The sequence below is a fragment of the Pseudomyrmex gracilis genome, unplaced genomic scaffold (assembly GCF_002006095.1).
Source record: "Pseudomyrmex gracilis isolate BER0280 unplaced genomic scaffold, ASM200609v1 scaffold_42, whole genome shotgun sequence".
NCBI lineage: Eukaryota > Metazoa > Arthropoda > Insecta > Hymenoptera > Formicidae > Pseudomyrmex > Pseudomyrmex gracilis.
Genome location: NW_018020626.1, coordinates 888,263 through 908,557, shown reverse-complemented (window position 1 = coordinate 908,557; position 20,295 = coordinate 888,263). Strand labels below are relative to the sequence as shown.

The following is a 20,295-nucleotide window of genomic DNA, read 5'->3' as shown; positions in this document are numbered from 1 at the left end:
TCCTCCGTAACTTACGGTCCAGCAATGCGGTAATAGCGAATTAATTGCTCGAGGCATCGAGGGGAACGAAGGCGGGGCCCCGCCTTCCAGCATCTCTCCGCTGCAAGGAGAGAAAGGCGGGATACATCGTATCGTGTAGTGCATTTATGGCATGAAGATGGATTCACAGTTACATCCCGCCTAAAGGACGAGTCGAGGCACGCAAAGATAGCGTGCCGCGGCGATTGCGACTGCAATGATCGGTATGATGTAGTTTCGCGAGTAAACGTTGCTATTATAATCATCTTTATTTGGTAAAAAACAAATCGAGAAGTTTCTAGTTTTATTTTCTACCGAACGCGCGAAGAAGAAAAAGATTTTTTTTCGTGTTGTTGTCCGTGTTGTTCGTTAATATCGCTCGAAGTAGAAAAAGAAAACAAAAACGCGCACGAACAAATCGATGTCAAATCGAAAACAAAAAACAAATTATTTAGCTCGTTAAAAATTAGTCTCGTTAGGCTGGGGAAACGAAACAACAGCCTAATTACGGAAAGAAAAATAGGCGCGATTGTACGCGAGATCGTGATACAACGAAACGCGCGTTGTAAAAATAAATCGCTGACATTTACGGATGAGGTGACGCTCTTTTCAAGGCATCTCTTCCTCCCGTTCCGGCCTCAAATGATTAATAACTGCCAATCGCCGTTGACTTGTTAGAATAAGCAACTGTTGCATAATCACCGGGTTCGTGCAAACCATTCATGATTATCTTCTCCGGTAGCCGGCACGACGCAGAGTTCTCCAGACGTCGAAGATCGCAATGAGCGTAGGACAGACGCACCTATGTGAATAGCACACAAAGAATGCGTTATTTTAGAATTTGCAATATAATAGTTAATAATAAAATAGAGAGATACAAAAGTTGCAATTAGAACACACAATTATGATGTGATTAAAATTATTTACGTATTTCTTACGTGTCTATATTTATGAAAATTCTCTTTTGCTTAGTCTTAAATTCAGTTTTTGTTTTTATAGTTTTGTCTCTGAATAATTTTTGCAACGATCGTAAAACTTAACTCGTCGAATAATACTGTCGCAGTTTTGCGTTATAGAACACGGACAACCTTTTTTTTTCAATTTTCAGTGTCTTATTTTTCTTTTATTTTTTTTTCACGAATCTTACATCGTTTTATAGTCCGTTAAAAAGGGGTAATATAAATTGAAATCGCCGCGTTGCGCGTTCTAAAAGAAGTAACGAGACGTTTCGCGCGCGTCTGAGAATGTTAATAATAATAATAATAACAATATACAATAAAGCTGTGCGCCGACAGAGAACTATTCGCATGTGTCTTCGACTGTCATCAATTATACGCTCGCAAAACTGCGCGCGTAAAACTGCGAATGTCCACTTTGGCGATTTGTGTCGCTCGCCGGGGGATGTAAAATCCGATTGATTTACGACGGGCTGTGCCAATTCAAAATAAAGCTCCCTCTCTCTCTCGTTTTCTCTCTCGCAGCCGCCAGAGATCTAGCGCGCGGCTCTGCTCTCCGGTTTGGCGAGTTTTGACTATCGATGACCGGCGCCTCCTCGAGCACAACCACGTTACGCTAGTATTTATAGATTTATAACGTATCAAGCGGCGGTCGAATGCAGCGGTGGCCAATTTCACAACTCTGTCGAGACGTCGTAAAGTGCATTTTAGCGAGCGGACGCAATATTTTACACGATACGTAGCAAAATTACGTTAACATTTCAGTAATAGCTCTATTTCCAAGAGATATAATATTAACACAAGAATAATTTCCTTTCGATATTGGGAAATACATTTTATATGATACACGTGCGTTTTCATAATTAACACACATTTTTTAAATGCAATCGACAGCTGGAAATGTTATATAGAACATAGTTCGAACTTTGTCTCGCGAATTGTCGCGGATAAAAAATGCTGTTCGCGGATGGTGACTCTCGGATCATCGAAATTTCACGTCACCGTTCTATTTTTTATTTCGTTATTTCAGTGACGAAATGAATGGGTTCACATCTTTTTTTTCTACGCGCGGAACAGACGTGCGCGCGACGAATTTTAAACGTATCTTTCGTGTACCTATCTCTATTTTCGCTTCTCTCACATCGCGTCAAAGGAACCCTAACTCTCGGCTCAGTTTATTTCGAACTCTTCGCGCGCGATTGTCGGGAGCGGGACAGCCGACTGACAGCGAGCCGGGGAGGTACACGCGACGTGTGGTACCTTTTCGAAAAGGCTCGTAAATAGCCGGTTTCTTCAAAATGACACACGCGTTATATATCGCTTATTCGCATCTAAATTTGTATGTTTCCCGATGCAGTGTCGCGACAGTCTCGAGATTCTATCTTTTAAACGCTGACAAAAAGCTGCGCGCGGGCTGATGACTCCCGGAAACGAGAAATCAGCGCGCCGAACACAACTTTCCTTATTTATGAACCGCGACGCATATGGTCGCGTCGTACCAGATGCCCGGGATCGTTACTGGCACGCGTGCAATACGCGCGCAACGCGCGTATCGTAATAACTTAAGTGGGTACAGAGTACACAATTTTATCATTTTTTTTTTTGCTACGCTCACGATTGCAACAGCGTAATAAATTCGCAGATTATCCAATCGTGCACTGAAACGAACGGACGCTCGTCGACATTCCTCTATCTCTCTCTCTCTCTCTCTCTTTCTCTGACGTCAATAATACACCTATCAATCTTTACATATTTTTGGCGATGCAACACGAATTAATCACTTTGTTTTTCTGTAATATTAACTTCCAACACAATTTTTTATTCTTCAACTGTCACACAATTGCATAGACTTTTATCCAACAATTATCTCAGAATAAAATGTGCGATCGATATGCGTGTCTCGCGTGGCCGCGCGCACATGTGTGCCGTAATCCGGGCGTGTTTCGCACGCGCGCGCACGCCGTGAGTCACTCGCGCGCGGCCACGGCTCCCGCGCTCTCGCCTGCATCGCGCGGCTCCTCTCTCGAACGGCGAGGAGCACGCACGTGCTCCGACGGCGATATATGCGGTGGTGTGCGACCAGTGCAGGGCCGGTTGTTGGCGGGCGCGTCGCGGCACACGACCGCGTCCCGGATTCACGTCGCTCCGATATACACAGAACCGACGACACGCTTCCTCGGCACCTGCCGCCGTCGTCGTCGTCGTCGTCGTCGTCGTCGTCGTCGTCGTCGTCGTCGTCGTCGTCGTCGTCGTCGTCGTCGNGTCGTCGTCGTCGTCGTCGTCGTCGTCGTCGTCGTCGTCGTCGTCGTCGTCGTCGTCGTCGTCGTCGCGACGACGATGCTCCCGCGCGCCGCGCCGCCCGACGTTCCGATCACGCTTGCTCCAAATTCCCGCACCGCGATCAAGTCCGGCACATTCGGATCGGCTGCTGGCGCGTTCGCCCGTTGAAAACTCGGCTCGGCCTGTCGCCGCGAGATGCGATGTGTTTTTGTTTGCGATCGAGATTAGACGGTTTTAACGGGAACACATAGTGGTTTTGTCGGTTCCAAATCAGATTTCGAAATGAAATCCGAGGCTTGTAACGTCTCGGGAATCGTATGCGTTGAGTGATTCGTATAAGAGAGCTGTTGTAATTGTGTGACTCGCGTAACGAGATGGTTGTACTTTGCTTTAGTTTGAACAACAGGAAGGTAGAGAAGACATGTGTGAAGAATATAAAAGTGATTTAACGAGAATAGTGATACGTATTAAGATATTGCGCATTGAGATTTTTTAAAATTTGATTGATAAAAAGAGAAATTTTACTTATAAAATACAAGTGATCGAGTGTTTCACCTGAAAAAACGAGGAAAGCAAGATTAAACCGCTGCTTACTCACTTCACGCAATTTACTTTATCTTATCTCAAACTTTTCATTTTAATCTACTCGCGTTAAAGTCATTCTATTCTTTTCTCCCGTTGATTTCTCAAAATGCAATAAATCGTTTTCTTCTTCTCGGAAAGAGAGCTGCGAACATTTGTAATTTACTCTTGAGACTCGACGGACTTGACCTACAGCAATACAGAGAGAACATAAAAGAGATTACAATAACATATAATACTTTGCGTGTCTAAACACCATTTGCAGAGACATTAATATACTTAGATTAAATAAATACACTTCTGATTATAATCAGAAAAAAAATTAATTGTCTTACGTTGCAAATTAAATTCGATCAAAAATTATTGTTTTAAATATCACATCAATCATTTTTCAGAAGTAAAAAAAAAGTTGAATCGAAATAACATGTGTTAAAAATTTTGTATTTAAAATGTGTGAATATGTACAATTTATTTTTTTTTGTTGCAAAAAATTAATATCTCGCAAGACAATTAAAAGAGACAATTGTATACAAAACGATATAGATTGTAACTTCCGAAGAAAGATAAGGTAAGACTGTAAGACTTTAGTGCGCACACAAGTGTGATACCGCGTATGCGCATTCGATTGTGTTGTACGCGTAGAATGCAACAGGTGAGATCAGCTGGCGTCGTTATCGTTTTACGTTCGGTGAACTCTCTTAATCTGCCACACGTTTGCAAAACTTACGCACGTGAGTATGAGACTTGACAGGTGCGTGTCGATGTGCAATTCTTTCAAATCATCATCACGCTTTGACACAGCTTGAATTTAATTTTAGAAAATAATGCTTGAATTTTGTGCGATAGTTGAATACGCTGTTGTTCACGTTAACTCGGCCATTCAAGAGATATTCAGTTATAAGATTCAGATCCGTTCGGATGTCTGCACCGTCTCCGGGGGAAAAAAAAGTGTGTGTATTTAATCCGCTTTTATACCAGCGAGCTTTTATACACTCGCGGTTAAGGAGCGGATTGACTGGCGCAACAGCTGTTTTCGCTAATCCTAGTCAAAGTCTACTTTCACTAAAACACCAAATTGATTCATATATGATCTCTTTATTTCTCAACTTGGCAATATATCTCGTATAAAAAAAAACACATATCTTTCATACTATATTACATACAGGGTAGAGAGTTTTTATAATTGCGAACAAAATTTATGATTTCGACCGCGAAATTTTAATTTCTTTTTTTTTTTTTTTTTTTAAATATTTCTTACTCGAATGCAATTATTTTTCGCATATATTTTCTGAAATCACGCGCGCGCGCACCAGCTGAACAGGTTTAGTTATTTCAAACGTTCAAGCTAAGAAAGATTGCATTCTACGATATCACGTCTCCTAGGAACTAATTAAATGGTTTCTGCGGCGGTCTTTTGCCGCACGAGGCGGAAACGATATCAATCTAACGGGACTTGATCAATGGATTGATGGTTGCGCGCGATCGTAACTTTAGCGGAGTTTTACACATTCGTATGTTTATAAAACAAAAACTTAATTAATTTTCCCGCACAGTTTTATTTTTATGTGTTACATAATATTTACATGTATGTATAGTATAGTTTTTCAATATGGGCGCGTGGGATGATACTCGGATCTTCACATAACTAACTGCAGGAGGGACGCTTCTCTTCACGTTCCGCACGATTTAAGGCGAGAGAGCATCTCGTTCGACACGCATATGCGTCTCCCGCATTCTCCCTCTCTCTCTCTCTTTCTCTCTCGACTCATGCTATTCTTAAATCTGGCCACCTATCGCGTTTTTAAACGCACTAAACTCTGATTTACGATACCCCACCTTCTTACGAAGGCACGATAAAAGACTATTCTCGGTGTCGGATACCAATAACGATATTGCCTGCACTCTTCCCCTGAACTTACGGTTAAGTGCCATGAAGGCCGATTTGTGATCTCTCCGATACGTGTTGCAGCTGCAACGCAGTACTATTCCCGCTATAGTTTTTAGTTCGACATTTCTAAAACAGGTACTTTTTCTCGTTTTACATTAGAACACAATCTTCGTCAAAAATCTTGAAGAGGAAAAGAAATATTTTTCAAGGAAGAACATAATTTCACTTTTTTAATATCTCCGTCTTTCTCAACGTGTATTTGTAATTAAAAAAAAAGAACGTAATAAAAAAAAAAAAACCAAAAGTTTTCCACGATTTGCCAATAATCTCCTCGTCGGTGCTACTCGATTTCCGCGCGAATTCGCAGATTCATCGTACGAAGACGTTCGCGCGATTGTTCCCGTGCAATAATTGCACGGTGGAATTATTATGCTTGACCGGCTGCACGCAGGTGTGTATGTGTGCTATGTTGTTGCGTGTAGATCTTGGGCATATAGCTCACCCACGCGACGTACAGTGAGATCACCTTTATACTTTAACTTCTTAGTCATGGCCGCGCCGTGGACTGTCGTTGAGCAAAAAATAATGCCTTTGCGAACTATCCGGGACCCATGGGAGCTTCTCTACCTACTCAAAAAAAAAAAAAAAGAAAAAAAACTACGAAAACGTCCCTACCCACACATTTTGACGTCATACATTTGTCGCAGCGCAAGTTTGATGTTTTCAGAAGTGAGAAAAGAAGTAAACACACACTCTGTTCTTCCGCTGCATATACTCGTTATTTTTATTTATTGTCACCGACGACTCTCGCGAGCGCGACGTAAAATTTAATAACGACAGAAGATTAATTACATTGTGAGACACACACACACAATGCAAGATCTTCGTGTATACACTTTTCTTTTGTTCCGATCGTTTGTCTCGCGGTAAGATCTCGGTTATTAATGATCGCTATCCTCGCGACGTTCGCGTTTTTCTCTCTAACGGTGCGGCGGCGCACCGTTTCCGCATCGGAAATGCCGAAGGGCGAGTTTTGAAAGGAAGTTCTGAATCCGCGCGCGCGCGCGTGACACAGGCGCGCACATACCGCGACGTTGTTGCGTGTGAACGTGCCAGGTTGACAAATTACTACAGCTCCGCGTTGGACACTTTAGATTTGTGCTCGCGCACGCACGCACGCACGCACGCACGCTGTCATCGTGCTGGGATGTTTTAATTTGCCGGCGCGTGAGGACATTGGCCGGAACGTGGACAGACTTTTTACAGGCGATAATAGACGATCTTTTCATAACTGCGAATTTTTTCTCGATAATAATTCATAGACGTAAAAAACATCCAACATTTGGATCTTCCTCCGAGAAATCGCAAGCGGAAATGGAAATTGTATTTTAATACACCAGTTCCACATCGCGAGACGGGGCTCGTTACACTAGTTCGCGGATGAAATAGGACGGCGATTAAAAGCGCTGTCGTCAGATTTACAGTCAAATCTGGGCGCGGCCGGTTATAATCCCGTAGGCCGGTTCTTGGCCCGTGTAATTTGAGAGCTTCAGGGAAAGGGTAGACAGCGACATTTCTGGTAAATATCGTGTGCTCTCCACATATACATATCTAAATATATATATATATATATATATATATGTATATATATTATCGCCGGCTACCGCCGGAAAGGGTTAAGTCGTTTGAACGATGAAACCATAAGGCATTTCCCAAACAAACCGAAACCCGAGAGACTTTTCCAAGGATCGCGTGGTATTTTCGCGCGCCGCGAGAAACATTTTCTTTCATCTTCTTTCTCTCCCGCCAGCTCGCGCAGGAAGGTCAAATCGAGGATGTTCCGCCGCGTTTATCGAAATAAATAAACGCGGTTCACCTCCGCGCGTGTGAAGAATAGCGACGTCAAATATGCTCGTCAAAGCTTCGATCGGTGTCAAAAATCGACTTTTGTCGAGTATTCAAGAAAGCGATATCGTAGATCGTGTCGTGTGTACGCGAGATTTTTTAAATCTACACCATCTTTCGAATCGATTTTTACTTTCGACGAAAGTAAAAATTTATTTCGCGAATTAAACTCTTCACTCTTTGTCCGAGCTTGAACGAGATCCGTCCACAATCTGTGTATTTGTGCAATTAATGTCGACGGTATCATCGTCGCTTATCACCGTCGGGCGGAAAAATCGCGCGATACCGTTACGGCATCGCACGAACGAAGCGAACGAGCCGAGATCACGATGCGTTTATCAGCCGCTTGACGATGTAATCGACCGATCCTCTTCCCGCGCTCCGCGGGAAGAACCATTTCCGAAGAGATCACGACACGACGCGCCCGCCCATTTATTACGTCTATAATGCTCGGCGTTAATAGCCTCGTCACGAATTCCGAGTACACACGGTCGTCGTGTAATAGAGACATAATCGACTTTAACTTTACGCTTCGCTTGCGCGCTCGCTCGCTCGCTCGCTCGTTCGCTCGCTCGATCGCCTCTTAATATCACGATCTGAAATAATCGTCGCAGATCTTTGATCTGCGCGCGCGCGCGCGCGTGCGCGTTTACGATTTTCCTCACGAGCGTTTCTGCCGACGGAATTGTATCGTATCGAATTTACCCTTGTAGGAATTGACGAACGGCCCAGTATTGGGTCAATATCGGCAAACGAGGCTCGATATTGGTACGACAGTAGTAGCCAGTACTGGGCGAATATTGGTCCTGTCTTCTTGCCAATACTGGGCCAATATTGGTGCTGTCTTCTTGCCAATACTGGGCCAATATTGGTCCTGTCTTCTTGCCAATACTGGCCCAATATGAATGCCGAACACTGGTGAACAAACGGGCCAATATTGGGGTGTTATAAAATACAAAAATGGGACAATACTGGACCAATTGTCAATATCGAGTATCGGCTATAAAGGTTGGGCCATTATTGGCCTAGTAGTATTTTTGGAAGTCTGTCGGCAATTCCATGGGAATCGATGGAAACGGAATAACCAAATAAACTTACTACTCAAGATCGGCCCCTTTTGTTTTAAGAGCGAATTCTAACAGCTATGTTAAAAGTTGCACGATTATTTCAAGATCTTGTCGTTACTCGCTTTGAGATACAAAGTGCACATTTTCACCGCATCGCATTATGTACTTCATCGTGTCAGTTATCCGACGCGTAGACACGCGACATGCCGTGTATGCGTGTTTGTCTGGGCGAAGTGCAAACGCATAATCACGTCGTCTCGTCGCTCCCCTCGCTTCGTTGCCGTCATACGGGAATGCAATGCGTGGGTGAGAGAAGCATGGGAGGGAGCTTAGGATCCTCTGCGAAAAGCGTGTCGTCCTCGGTTTACATAAACTTTGTCACGTGCGCTTAAAGAGAGATGGACAGTGAGCGAATATATTCGTCAAAAATCAATCATTTTCTCTTTAGCCAAATCATCTATACGCTTGTTGCATGTGTGTATAAATGTTTTTTTTTTTTTTAAACGCACATTTGGTTATTTTTTCGATTTTCTAATTTTGTTTGTCTACAGTTTGTAATTTTAAGAGTGTAACGAAAAACGTTTCACAACGTGCGAATGCACGTGTCGGAAGTGTCAATAAATAAAAACGTCGCGAATTTAACGCGGATGTCCACGGAGCGAAAATTAAGATTGACGTGGAAATACGATTAAATCAATCTTGATGATGCTCCGTGGGGCGATTGTGACGCAGCATGATTGAAAAGACTTGTAACACCGGCATCAAAATGAACACTCCAATGCACTTGAGATCGTTAATCCGTCGCTCTGTTTTACTCGAGATAATTCCGATTCGAGCGAATGACTTCTATGTGAGAATTCCGACTCGTTATTCCTGGAGTTTGCTTAATTGCAGCAATTTCTCTGGCGTGTGGTAAACAAGAATAGTTTGAAATTGGCGTTGGTTGGAGATATCCGCGCATTGGAATGCGCGTACACGATTCGACAGAGAAGCGCACATATCTCGCTACGCGCAAATTGTCAATACTATTTAAAATTCGTCGTAAATAAAGCGCGTATCCGGTTTGCGTGTGACCAGGATTTATATTTGAAGACGCGCGCTCTCTAACGTACTCGGGCTAACTTAGCGGCGCGTTCGTACGATAAGTTCAAAACGATCGGATAACCGACGTTAAGCAATATCCACGGACAAGACGCGCGATAAATTCCTCTTATTATATAAATTGAAAGGTGGATAGACGCTCGCGCGCGCACGTGGGCGTCCATTCATTCGCGACAGACACATTTGCTTACGTACGTATTTGCTGCCGCTGCGGAAATTTGTAATACGCAATCCATGCATGCACGAGAGAGTCTTGTATGAGAGAAACATGCCGCTTTGACGAACCGGCACTTTGCATCTCTCTCTCTCTTTCTCTCTCTGTCTCTCTCGCCGATATTTTTCTACACAACATGACGTGCATCACCGCGTGTAGCGTATAGGTACGCATCAGTCACTTTTACATTTTAATCCTCGAATTCCAGCGAGTCCGGTTTTGCAGCTGTACAAACTTTATGTATAGACTTCCACACGCGTTCATTATTCTTCTCTCGCTCTTCACATTTCGAACTACGTAAAAATATGATATATCGCAAGTATATATTTTTGAATATTATAATAATAATCTCGTATCTATGTGTGTATGCGCAATGTATATTGTAAACTCGTGTGGGTGTGTGTAATATATGGATTTCTTTTTTCGGAACGTAACATTCTCGCCCGTCATACATCAAAATCTCAGATCCCTGACATATTTCATTTCCTCTTAGCTCCTTACATCGCTTGTCGATTTCACGCTTAATGACGATAAATAACCGCGGCGTAAATATAAGCGCGTCTGATCATCGCGCGTAAGAATTCACTGAAATGACTGAAAGAACATCGTTCGTTCGTTCGTTCGTTCGTTCGATCGGTCTAGGATAAACGGATATATACAACGCTTTACGTGTCGAGGTAACAAGGTTATTACCGAAGAAATCGATAAATCATCGGCGCGAAAGTCGGTTGTCGGCTCGATCAGCTGACACTGACAGCGCACGATCATGGCGGCAAAACGTCGGCGAATCGGCATCGTTTCTGTCAGTGCGTGCGATCGCGCCTTCTCTTCCGGACGTATATACGCGTGAGTGCGTGTTCGCACGCGTGCGTTACTCTTTCTTCCTTGTATCATCACTCGTCTCTCTTTCTCCTCCTCTCCTTCTTCTTACACGCTCCTCTCTCTCTTTTTCTCTCTCTCTCTCTCTCTCTCACTCACTCACTCACTCTACTCACTCACACGTCGCCGCTAAATTTAGAGTATGATCGACCGGTCGTTCGCGCTATCGGGACAAATAGCCCGGCGATAAAGTCACTCGGCAACTGCTTGAAAGCTTGCTGCGTGCCGACGGGAGCGAGTGCGGATTGTCGCGATCTGCGGCCGACGCCTTTTCGACGTCATCGAATTGTTTTTACAAACGAGGACACAGTCCTTTAAGCGACACAGTCGCTTTCTCAAGTGGTATAGAACGCGGGTTTCATTTCGCTCTGTCTCTGGCGTCTCGAGTCTCTCGTCTTTGTCGCCCGGATTAATCGATCGGGTCTGTGATTGGAGACTCTTGGTCGGTGAACTCGTTGTGATTCTCATCGCGTTTCTCCACGTGGTCACCACGTGCAGGCCGGGCTCTCTGCCGCGCTCGAGATGGGAGCTAAAAGGGAGAATTCGAGTTACATGAGCGACGTTCTCGAGAACGAAGCGCATCCGGAGGAGGATGAGATTTACCACGCCGAACGGTGAGTGAGTGTTATTCAACAATAAGAACAGAAGTTACGAAAGTCTGTAGATTTTCGCGTCAATAAGAAAAACGCGCGTTCGAACAGCATCTGATTGTCTATCGTAATTATTATTATTATTATTTTTTGAATATTTTTAAATTCGTCTTCTTATTTTCTTTGTTAACAACTGAATACGATCGAACAAAGGGAAGTTGAAACAAATTCGAAAAGAAAGATAATTTTTTTTCCTTTTCGTTTCGACGTCCAAATCCAAAATGATTTTTATCTCGGTGACAAAAAAAGGCGCCAGAGACGCGCGATTAATTTTCTTTCGCGACTGTCATGCACACGTTCTCTCCGGTGCACGAACGTCTCAAACTCGCGCGATCCTTGGCATCGCGCCACGCTCGTGATCGAACGCGCTTCTTTACGATCGAGATAAATAAATGCATCGTGCTTGTTGTGACAAGCGCGCGTCTTTGTTTGTCCGAAACTGCACTTCGCGCAACTCTTCCAAACTCGGCAGCACGGACGCAATATTTTCCGTTGCCACGCCGAGAGAAAAACAAACTTTTTTTTTTTTCAATCAAGCGAATACATTTTTTCTCTTTTAACAGACGCGCTAATAAGAGCTGCCGAATATAGTTTTTTGATGAAAATAAAATTTTTGTCTTTCGAAATATATTTGTGTGTTTCTCGGTGTAGGCGACGAGATCTTCCATGTACGTAAAAGACGTCCGACATGACGAATGTGTTTATCCTATCGCCCGATAGGTTTGTGCGAAAGGACCGTATATATTATCGTGTCTCGCTTATTGCTTTAACCGTAAACAGAAAAAGATGAATAATCCGTGCCTTCTTCTTCCGAGATGTATCAATAACAAAAATACTACCGAATCTGTAATTGTTATGTATCGTCCTGTCAGAGAGAGAGAGAGAGAGAGAGAGGAAGGTCGTGATTTCTGTCACAGTCTCTTCCCGTTAGCCGCCCACTTGATAAGTATCATGTGACAAAAAGCCGATACGCGACAATTGTGTCGATGCAAATACGCAACGCGTAGATGCGGGCTTCTCATCTCGTCGAGTTTCAAAGGAAGAAATGTATACGCGCGCGTATGTACGCTATTTAATGTCGCGTTAAACGACTTCCATTTTCTACTTATTTTACTGCAAGATGCACAGGGTTATATTCTCTTGCGAAGCGTGGTGGTAAATGAATAAAACGGCCCGCGCTAAGGAAACGACGCCTCGCGCGCGAGTCTTGCGTAAATCGTCTTAAGTTATTACTCCGAGACGGAAAGAGACCCGCACACTAAATGTCCCCCCTCTGTACAGTATAAAACGCGATAAGTCAGTTAGCAATCTCGCTGCTAAGGATTCTCTCAGTCCGGGAAGCCTGGCGAGATGGCCGTCGTCTCTCTTATAACGACGCTTGGAAATATATACATTTGCGTTGAAACGCAAAGTAGCCGCGACGATATAATTTCTCTTATAGTCGGTACTATCGGAGCATATGGAGATCTGCATCGAGCGTAAGATATTTCGTGGATGATATTCGCCGCGACGTAATTATGTGGAAAATTTATGCGCGTTTTGTGCGGAATTTCCCGGAAGAAATGTTTGAACACAAGAGAAAATGTCAAGAGTTCATAAAAATATAATTTCATCAACAAGATAAAATACTTCGTAAGTAGTTATACAATGCGCGAGGAAAAAATTATATTTTTTTTCTCTCTCTCTCTCTCTCTCTCTCTCTCTCACTGTTGGAAATTTCATAGAATACTTGCGGGATTGACTCGCCTCTGCATTGATTAAAGAACAGCTGCGATATTTCCGCTCAGATGACGAGCGTCGTCCCGTGCTGCATCTCATTGAGATACACTTTGCGCCAATTCAGTCGTGGGTTTAAATAACGCGCATGTGACTGCCAGTATCGCGCGCGGCAGGAAGGCAGGCGTGACGATAAAGGGCCGTACAAACGACGTGGGAGATACGCGCTACGCCGTAGCGAGGGTTTATTTGTAACATTTGCTTTACGATTAACGCAGTCGACTGTCTGATTGCTGCCGGCACTCTCGGCGAGGGGCTCCCGAGATAACGAGGTCATTCCTTCGTGATAATTCCTTATCGACTGGGATGCCAGTGAGCGACTGTGACTCCAGTCGAGACGTGTTCACGTTCAGTGCCGGAGCAAGCGCGACGCGATCATCATCATCATCATCATCATCATCATCATCATTATCATCATCATCATCATTGTTGTCCGCGTGCGTCCCACACAGCCGGAGAAATATATTTCGCGTGTCGAGTGTTATGAGAGCTTTCCGCTTCGGAAGTGCTTCAGAGCCCGTTGTCCGCCAAACCAAGTGATTCCGAAACACACATCATCAACACGCGAAGCGTGTCTCGATCCATTACTTGATTGGTGACGGAAAGCCAGGTTTCTTGGAGCGGCATATTTTTTGCCGAGTTTCTTATACGAGCTTGAATTTTTTAATGAAAGGTGCGTATCGTGTAATTACACGTAAATTTGCAAAAATATTCGCAAATAATCTCGTTGCTCAGTCAGTGTAATTTGAATTTTCTATTGAATTAAAAGAATTTTCTATTGAATTAAAAAATGTTTTGCATCAAAAATATCTCTACGTAAAAATTTCCACATAGATTTTTTCGCGTATTAATTTTGAAGTATCAATATAACATTGATGTCGAAAACATCTGTGAGGCGTGATACACGATCGCTCGGTGTCAAAGTCCGACTCAATGTCGGGTAACAAGGTTTCCCCTTCAGAGTTGCCTAATGAAAGCGCGCTCGGCTTTAACGGAGTGCTATAATCGGTGCACACACAGTGGATTCGCTTGAAGCTACGATTCATGGAAGGTCATTCTGACGCGCAGCGCCAAAGAAACACGCGAGTAAAGATAAACGCAGACGAGGCTAATGCGGCCGTAATGCAAAACACTCGCGAACACAAACGGATGATCTTTGAATAATCTACATTATCTGCAAAATGACTTTTTTTTATATACATAAACTCTCTTTATGTAACGAATGCACAAGTTGTTCGACACATCCGTCGCACTATTCAATTCAATCAATAATTATTTTGCGTAATATAAAAGTGACATACAAGTAAACAATTTTAATTAATCATTTGGTTGATAATTTTCTACGTTGCACCAATTGTTCTTGAGTAAAAGAGTGTATTGTACGTAAAAATGCACAAAAACAAAGTAATAATATAAAGATCGAAACAGCATAAATAGAGTTTGAAAATTTTTCAACGACGCAACGAATCGAGCATGCGGCCACTTGTTGCGATTGCGCTCAGAAACGGTGACATAAAAGCGGACGAGCGCGATGCAGGACAATGGTAATGCAAACCAACGTTCGAAGGTCATCGTCGGTGCCTTCTTCTGCGAGTAGACTGCGTCGCTGTGAGTCTCGTAGAAGACAAACGAGTCAGTCGAAACTTGCGCGCGGATCGGCGTGGAAGGCGATTTAGCATAATCGTGGAATAAGAACTCGCAGGCGCGACTCGGAAAAAAATCCCACACGTCGAGGTTGTCGATAGTTTCTCACGCGATTACACCGGTTGTCGTGTCATTAGGTAAAAAAAAAAAAAAAAAAAACAGAACAACTTTATTATCGCGCGAACAGTAGCCGCGAATCGAGAAAAAGAACATTGCTTGCAAAATCGAAGATGCTTTTGTGTTACAGTTCTGAGTCCGGAACTTGACTGAAAATTGAAAAGTGAAAAAATAAATAAATATCGTTCGAACGTAGATATACAGTTACAATGATGACGCAACCGTCATTCTGTTAAGCGAAGCGTCATCACAGTTCCTCTCTCTAATTAGGTTTTTAGATACGATGACACGTCAACTGGTTATTTAAATAACAAAATTTTTTTTCGCTATTTCGGAAATTCAGAAATCGTAGAAGCAAAAGTCATCGTCGGTGATATAACGACATGTAAATAAGAGAGAAGGATTTTTTGATCGTTGATTTCATTTTATTGCTTGTTATATTTATTGACTTGTTTTGTTGCAACATTTATGTTTGAGGAAATGATTCATCAATCACGTCGAGTCAATGAGAAAATATCGAAAACAATCGCTTGAATAATCCGGTGTGTTATACTTGCAATGTGGTTTTACATTGTTTCAATGCCGCGATAGAAGCGATTCGTAAAAACGAAAATTTTGTAATTGCAAGTTTTTCTTAGCATAAAATTTTTAATCAAACTTTGCTTGTGCGATTAATTCGAAATAAACAAATTTGTGATATTAGAAAACAAAAAAAAAATGAAAAAAATTTGACGTTTCGAATTCTCGCGAACGAACGAATGTAGCACAACGAGGAAGACGCAGCGCAGCCGATTCGTGTAATCGTGTTACCTTAACTCAATTTATCGAGTCACGTGTGTTTCGGCAAAGTGTGGCCGCCACCACCCAGCACGCAGCTTGCGCAATCAGACGTTACGGTTTGGTTTCAATTATATCCACTCGAAAAGATTCGTCGTCGCGCGCGTTTCTGTTGTCGCCGATTCTCGTTTTCTTTGTTTTTTTTTATCGGCGCGATATAAAAGTGCGTCGCGCGTCACGAGAAACAATTTTTCCTGAAGCGTTTTCGTCAATCACGGACAAACTCGGCAGGATCGCACGGAAAATGGTTTGGGAGGACGGGCTCTCGGTGAGAGAGGCGACGGAAATGAAGAAGAGAACGCCGCCGTTTCCGTCGCGCGCGCGAAACCTCGCGGTGAGACGACGCAACGGCAGGTCCTTCTCCTTCGAGGGCGCATCGCCGATCGGCGGTCCCCCGGTCGATTGGCGTCCCCCCGAGCCGCAGAACGTTCCTGAGTCTGATCACCGCATGTACAAGTACGTATTTGTGCACAGCAGCTTTAATAAACGCTCACAAACTCATGTCGAGAATTTGGTCTTATCAGTTTTATCGACGCGCGGACGCGCGTGTTGTAAGTAGTTTGATTTTCTCATGCCGCGTCGTGCGCAATCAGAGCGTGTAATCAGAAAACTCGATAAAAGCGAGCGCAGATCGAAGTATTTTGCATACCGAAAATTTTCTTCGATCGAGACGCAAGAATTTTGATGCGGTTACTTTATCTGCGCAAGCTCTTTAAGAGCGCGCAGATTCCGCTACAAATTGCGCGATATCTCGCGCGAATCGATGCAAAAAAGGAATGCGAAAGGAAATTATATTCGCGTCTCGTAACACAGTTCGTGCCGGTTGACAACTGTCGCGGGATGAGTTATCGCGGTTTGGAAAAAGAGAACGAGAGATATCGCGCGTCTCTCAGAAGCCGTTCTTTCTTCGTTGATTTAATGAGGTCATTAACGAACCATCCTCGTTATACCGGACATTTGTCGAGAAGGGGTATAACAGTAACCTGTTTGCTTTATTTCACGGTTCGTATAAGTGCGCGCGATGTGATTTATCGAAGAACGACGACACGGTGTAGTGGCGGAAGATGAGCTTCTTACCGCGACTGTGTGTTTCTTCACGCGTATACCGGCTCATCGGATTTATGGGCGATCGGTCGAGCGATTAATTCGTTCGCGCGCGTTTCCCTCCGTGAGACTGCGGGATCATAAATTCGGCGCGGAATCGTCGCGCGTGTCTTCGTTAAAGAAACCGTAATAAAGGGGTGCTTTGAAAGCTCAACCGAGCTCGTCGACGCGATAGACGAGATATCCGTACGATAGTCGAGTTTTAAGTCACAAGTTTGCGAACTCGCAAATTAACGAGAAATATGACCGCTAGGCGTATACCGCTCGATTGCGTTGAGTTGGCGCGTTATCGCGCGTTTCGAATTATTACATTAACTTCGTTCGTCTGTTGGTGCGCTAGAATACTCGTCGCTTTGTGTCTCGAGTTTTGCAATCTAGTTAAACTCACCTTAAAGTTGACACGTGTCTTTTCGCGATCGCATTATGCGCTTGAACAAGCGTGTCGAACGTTAAAAATTGTGAGCACACTCGGTCTCGCGCGCGTGTGAGTCACGGGCAGAAATAACCGAGGAGGATTGTTGCAGCCGCGGTCCTCCGTTAAGTAGAGCGCTTAATTAGTGATTAAATCGTCCGTTGTGCGAAGAGAGACCCAGCTAAATACAACGGAGTCACACGCGCCGCGCGTTTCAAGCGCTTTCCCCTAGCGGGGACAGTTTAGCCGTCGTAAAGATCCGCCACCGCGACGTCAAAGTCGCGGAAGATAAATCTTCGCGCGCGCGCGCGCGCGCAGAACCAGAATAAAGTTACGAACTCACTGCCAAGGTGATCCGTCGAGAATCTGGTTTCTCGGTGGATCGCGTGGTTCGATTCTCGACTCCTACGACTCGAAAACTCGTCACTTTTCCTCTCGGCCGCGCGATATCGTCCAAACGAGATAACGAACAGTCGAGCGCGGTGTGAAATTTCCGAAGGCGGATCGCCGATCAATATAGTACAAAACAGAAGTGCGAAAAATGCTGTGAAATTATGTACGGTGAGTAAATCAAAGCGAACGGAAATTGTTATGACGATAACTGAAAACTGTAGTCGTTGCAAATAAATTTTAAAATGACGCGCCGTATCATTTGGGTGAGAACTTATCCTCTCGTTTTCTTTGGAGAGAAAAACACGTGTTCTCTCTCTCTTGAGATATATTACCAGTAAGCTAACATGACTTTTATGTCTGTAATCTTCTTTGAACACGCGCGCAAGCACCTTCCGCAAGCAGAACGCGTTCATAGATCAAGTCGGTCGTTCTTCAACAACAACAAAAAAATTCTCAATCGTTATATCATTTTTATAAGATAGAAAATAAAAATGAATATTTCGAAAACGTCTTCCAAACACATATTGTTTCAAGTACTTATTTGGAAAGAAATAATGTGGAAAAGATGTGCGTGATAAGATAATTTATAAAAGTAAAATAAACAATATGTAAACTAGAGAGAAAGAAAATAAAGGGAGGATAACTTTCCTTTTTAACAAGGACCGATTATTATAATGCGATGCTATACCGTTGTTTGGATTACCGTGTCATGTGTCTCGTAAATCTTGCTGCCAACAACGTCAAAAAGAGACGCTGCATTTACGGCCGGTCTTGCGCGCGAGAGAACCTTTCTCTGCGCCAAAAATCTTGTCAAGTTATGTCACGGACCCGTGCGGCGGAACTACGCAGCTACGCTCGTGGTTTAATATGTGCTCGCACAGAGAGAGTTACTCATCAACATTTTCTTACGTAAAGCCGCGCGAATCAAATGCTCGGGATAGTCTAAGAGCTGGCTACATAGAGATCGACATGCCTCGGTGCATGAAAAATTTTACCTGGAAAAGGTTCGATTTTCGTCAGTAAAGCGAAAGCCCGACCGTCAGAAGGCGCGCTGGAAGATGAGTGCGTAGGCGGACGCTTAAACATGTATATTTTCTGACTAAAAAAACTGTCAATGTGCAAGGCTGAAAATTTACGTAGATAAAGAAGATCATGAAAAAAAGCAGTAAAAAAATCGTCAGAAGGATAAGTGGAAGCTAAAGGCTTGTCAGAAGCTGATAAAGTAGTGAAAAATGTCGGAAAATTTACATATTAAGGAAAACTTCTGACAGTTCAAATTTTTATTGTTTATTAATAGACTAAAGTATATGCAAAGTGTCAGAAGTCTAAGTAGAAGATATTTCCAGAAAATCGGGTACAAAGTGAAACAGCGTATTTCAGCGCGCGGCGCAGCGTTCAACGCAACCATCGATTTCTTTTAATTTTCACGTTGTACATATTTCGGATCATTTCTGATAATTTGTTTTATTAATAAAGGGGTACTAAAGAAAATATTATCAAACTGTCAGAAGTTAAATAAGAAGAATTCATAAATTAAATTATTAATTTATTGAAACATTTAAAAAATTCTGCGTTATTTTTATTATATATAAACAAAGCATGTTGTAACGTTTAAATATAACTGAAAAGTAAATGTCTGAATATTCTAGTTCGAAAAATACGAATTAATCAAATAGACAATTTTATAAAGGGTCATTATAAGGGATATGTATCAGCTCTGAATGTCGTTAGGCAATTGACCTGCGTTTCAGGTAGAGGCATTGCGGGCCGCTTCATGGGCCGAAGGAGCAAAAATCTGCTCGATTGTATTGCTGTCTCTCTTCTTCCCTCTCTGTTTCGATCTTCGCTTTCAAATAACGGTTTCCTATTTAAAAAGAAAAATTTGGGGCTGGGCGAAAGATGCTTGTACAGGGGATCGAGGCGTCAGTTCGGCTTCCAACTCCGAGTCTACAACACTGCATTTTACTTCTGCTGAAATTTTGTATTTTAAAACGCAAAATGGATACTAAGCTGACGTGCGTTTTTAAGTGTGAAGAAGTTTCCGGGAAAATTATAAAATTTACAACAGTGCCGCGAAAAGCTGCGTATTCGTGTTGCACTTAAAATGAAATACAGTGATATCGTTTTTCCCGACTCTGTAGACGATGTTCATGGTTATCACTCGGGTTGTCGAAAAAATTTCTTGGCAATCCCAAAAAAATATATTAAAAAATTTGAAGAGCTATGAAAAAAAACGCATAGGACGAGTGTGACGCAAATTTTTGAGCGTGTGGTCCATTTATCACGGAAACGTGGTCAATGTAGCGTTCCAATGAAAGACCGCCGTTTATGCGGGCTCGCATGTGACTTCCGCGTACGCGAAACTCAGTTATAATTCTTGAACGGTAAAAAAAAAAGAGAGACACACGCATACACACGTGTGAGAAAAAGACGATTGTTCGCGCGGTACGGATTGTTCCTTGATTCCAAGTT

At 43.1% G+C, this 20,295-nt stretch overlaps 2 protein-coding genes across 7 annotated transcripts in view; both read left to right on the top strand.

Annotated features, from left to right (window-relative positions):
• The window catches only part of LOC109853064 (four and a half LIM domains protein 2-like), a 98,525-nt gene that overhangs the window by 34,116 nt on the left and 44,114 nt on the right, over positions 1–20,295 (top strand). The window contains exons 1-2 of one of the 5 annotated variants that reach the window (XM_020424796.1): positions 13,632–13,989; positions 16,146–16,370. The exons of 2 other annotated variants lie outside the window; for them this stretch is intronic. In XM_020424796.1, coding sequence (XP_020280385.1) covers positions 16,159–16,370 — 212 coding nt within the window. In that variant the 5' untranslated portion in view covers positions 13,632–13,989; positions 16,146–16,158. Of the gene's footprint in view, positions 1–11,375; positions 11,505–13,631; positions 13,990–16,114; positions 16,371–20,295 lie in introns of those variants that run through there. 2 more of the 5 variants (XM_020424795.1, XM_020424798.1) reach the window with 2 other exon arrangements.
• Positions 3,363–11,285, top strand: LOC109853069. Of its 2 annotated transcripts, XM_020424810.1 has the most exons (4): positions 3,367–3,694; positions 4,343–4,404; positions 4,479–4,567; positions 11,030–11,285. In XM_020424810.1, the coding sequence occupies exons 1-4, from the start codon at positions 3,629–3,631 to the stop codon at positions 11,206–11,208; spliced, it is 396 nt and encodes a 131-aa protein (XP_020280399.1). In that variant the 5' UTR covers positions 3,367–3,628; the 3' UTR covers positions 11,209–11,285. The 2 variants fall into 2 exon arrangements, 1 of the variants encoding a protein (XP_020280399.1); XR_002250076.1 differs by lacking the exon at positions 11,030–11,285 and adding an exon at positions 4,683–5,018 and having other exon boundaries at positions 3,363–3,664; positions 4,343–4,567.

Excerpts from the sequence above, each read along its gene's own strand:
- LOC109853069 (XM_020424810.1), top strand. The coding sequence starts at position 3,629 with ATGGTTGTACTTTGCTTTAGTTTGAACAACAGGAAGGTAGAGAAGACA. Across the intron at positions 4,405-4,478 it reads AACTTCCGAAGAAAGATAAG|AATGCAACAGGTGAGATCAG; the intron begins GTAAGACTGTAA and ends TTGTACGCGTAG. Across the intron at positions 4,568-11,029 it reads CGTTTGCAAAACTTACGCAC|AGTATGATCGACCGGTCGTT; the intron begins GTGAGTATGAGA and ends CGCTAAATTTAG.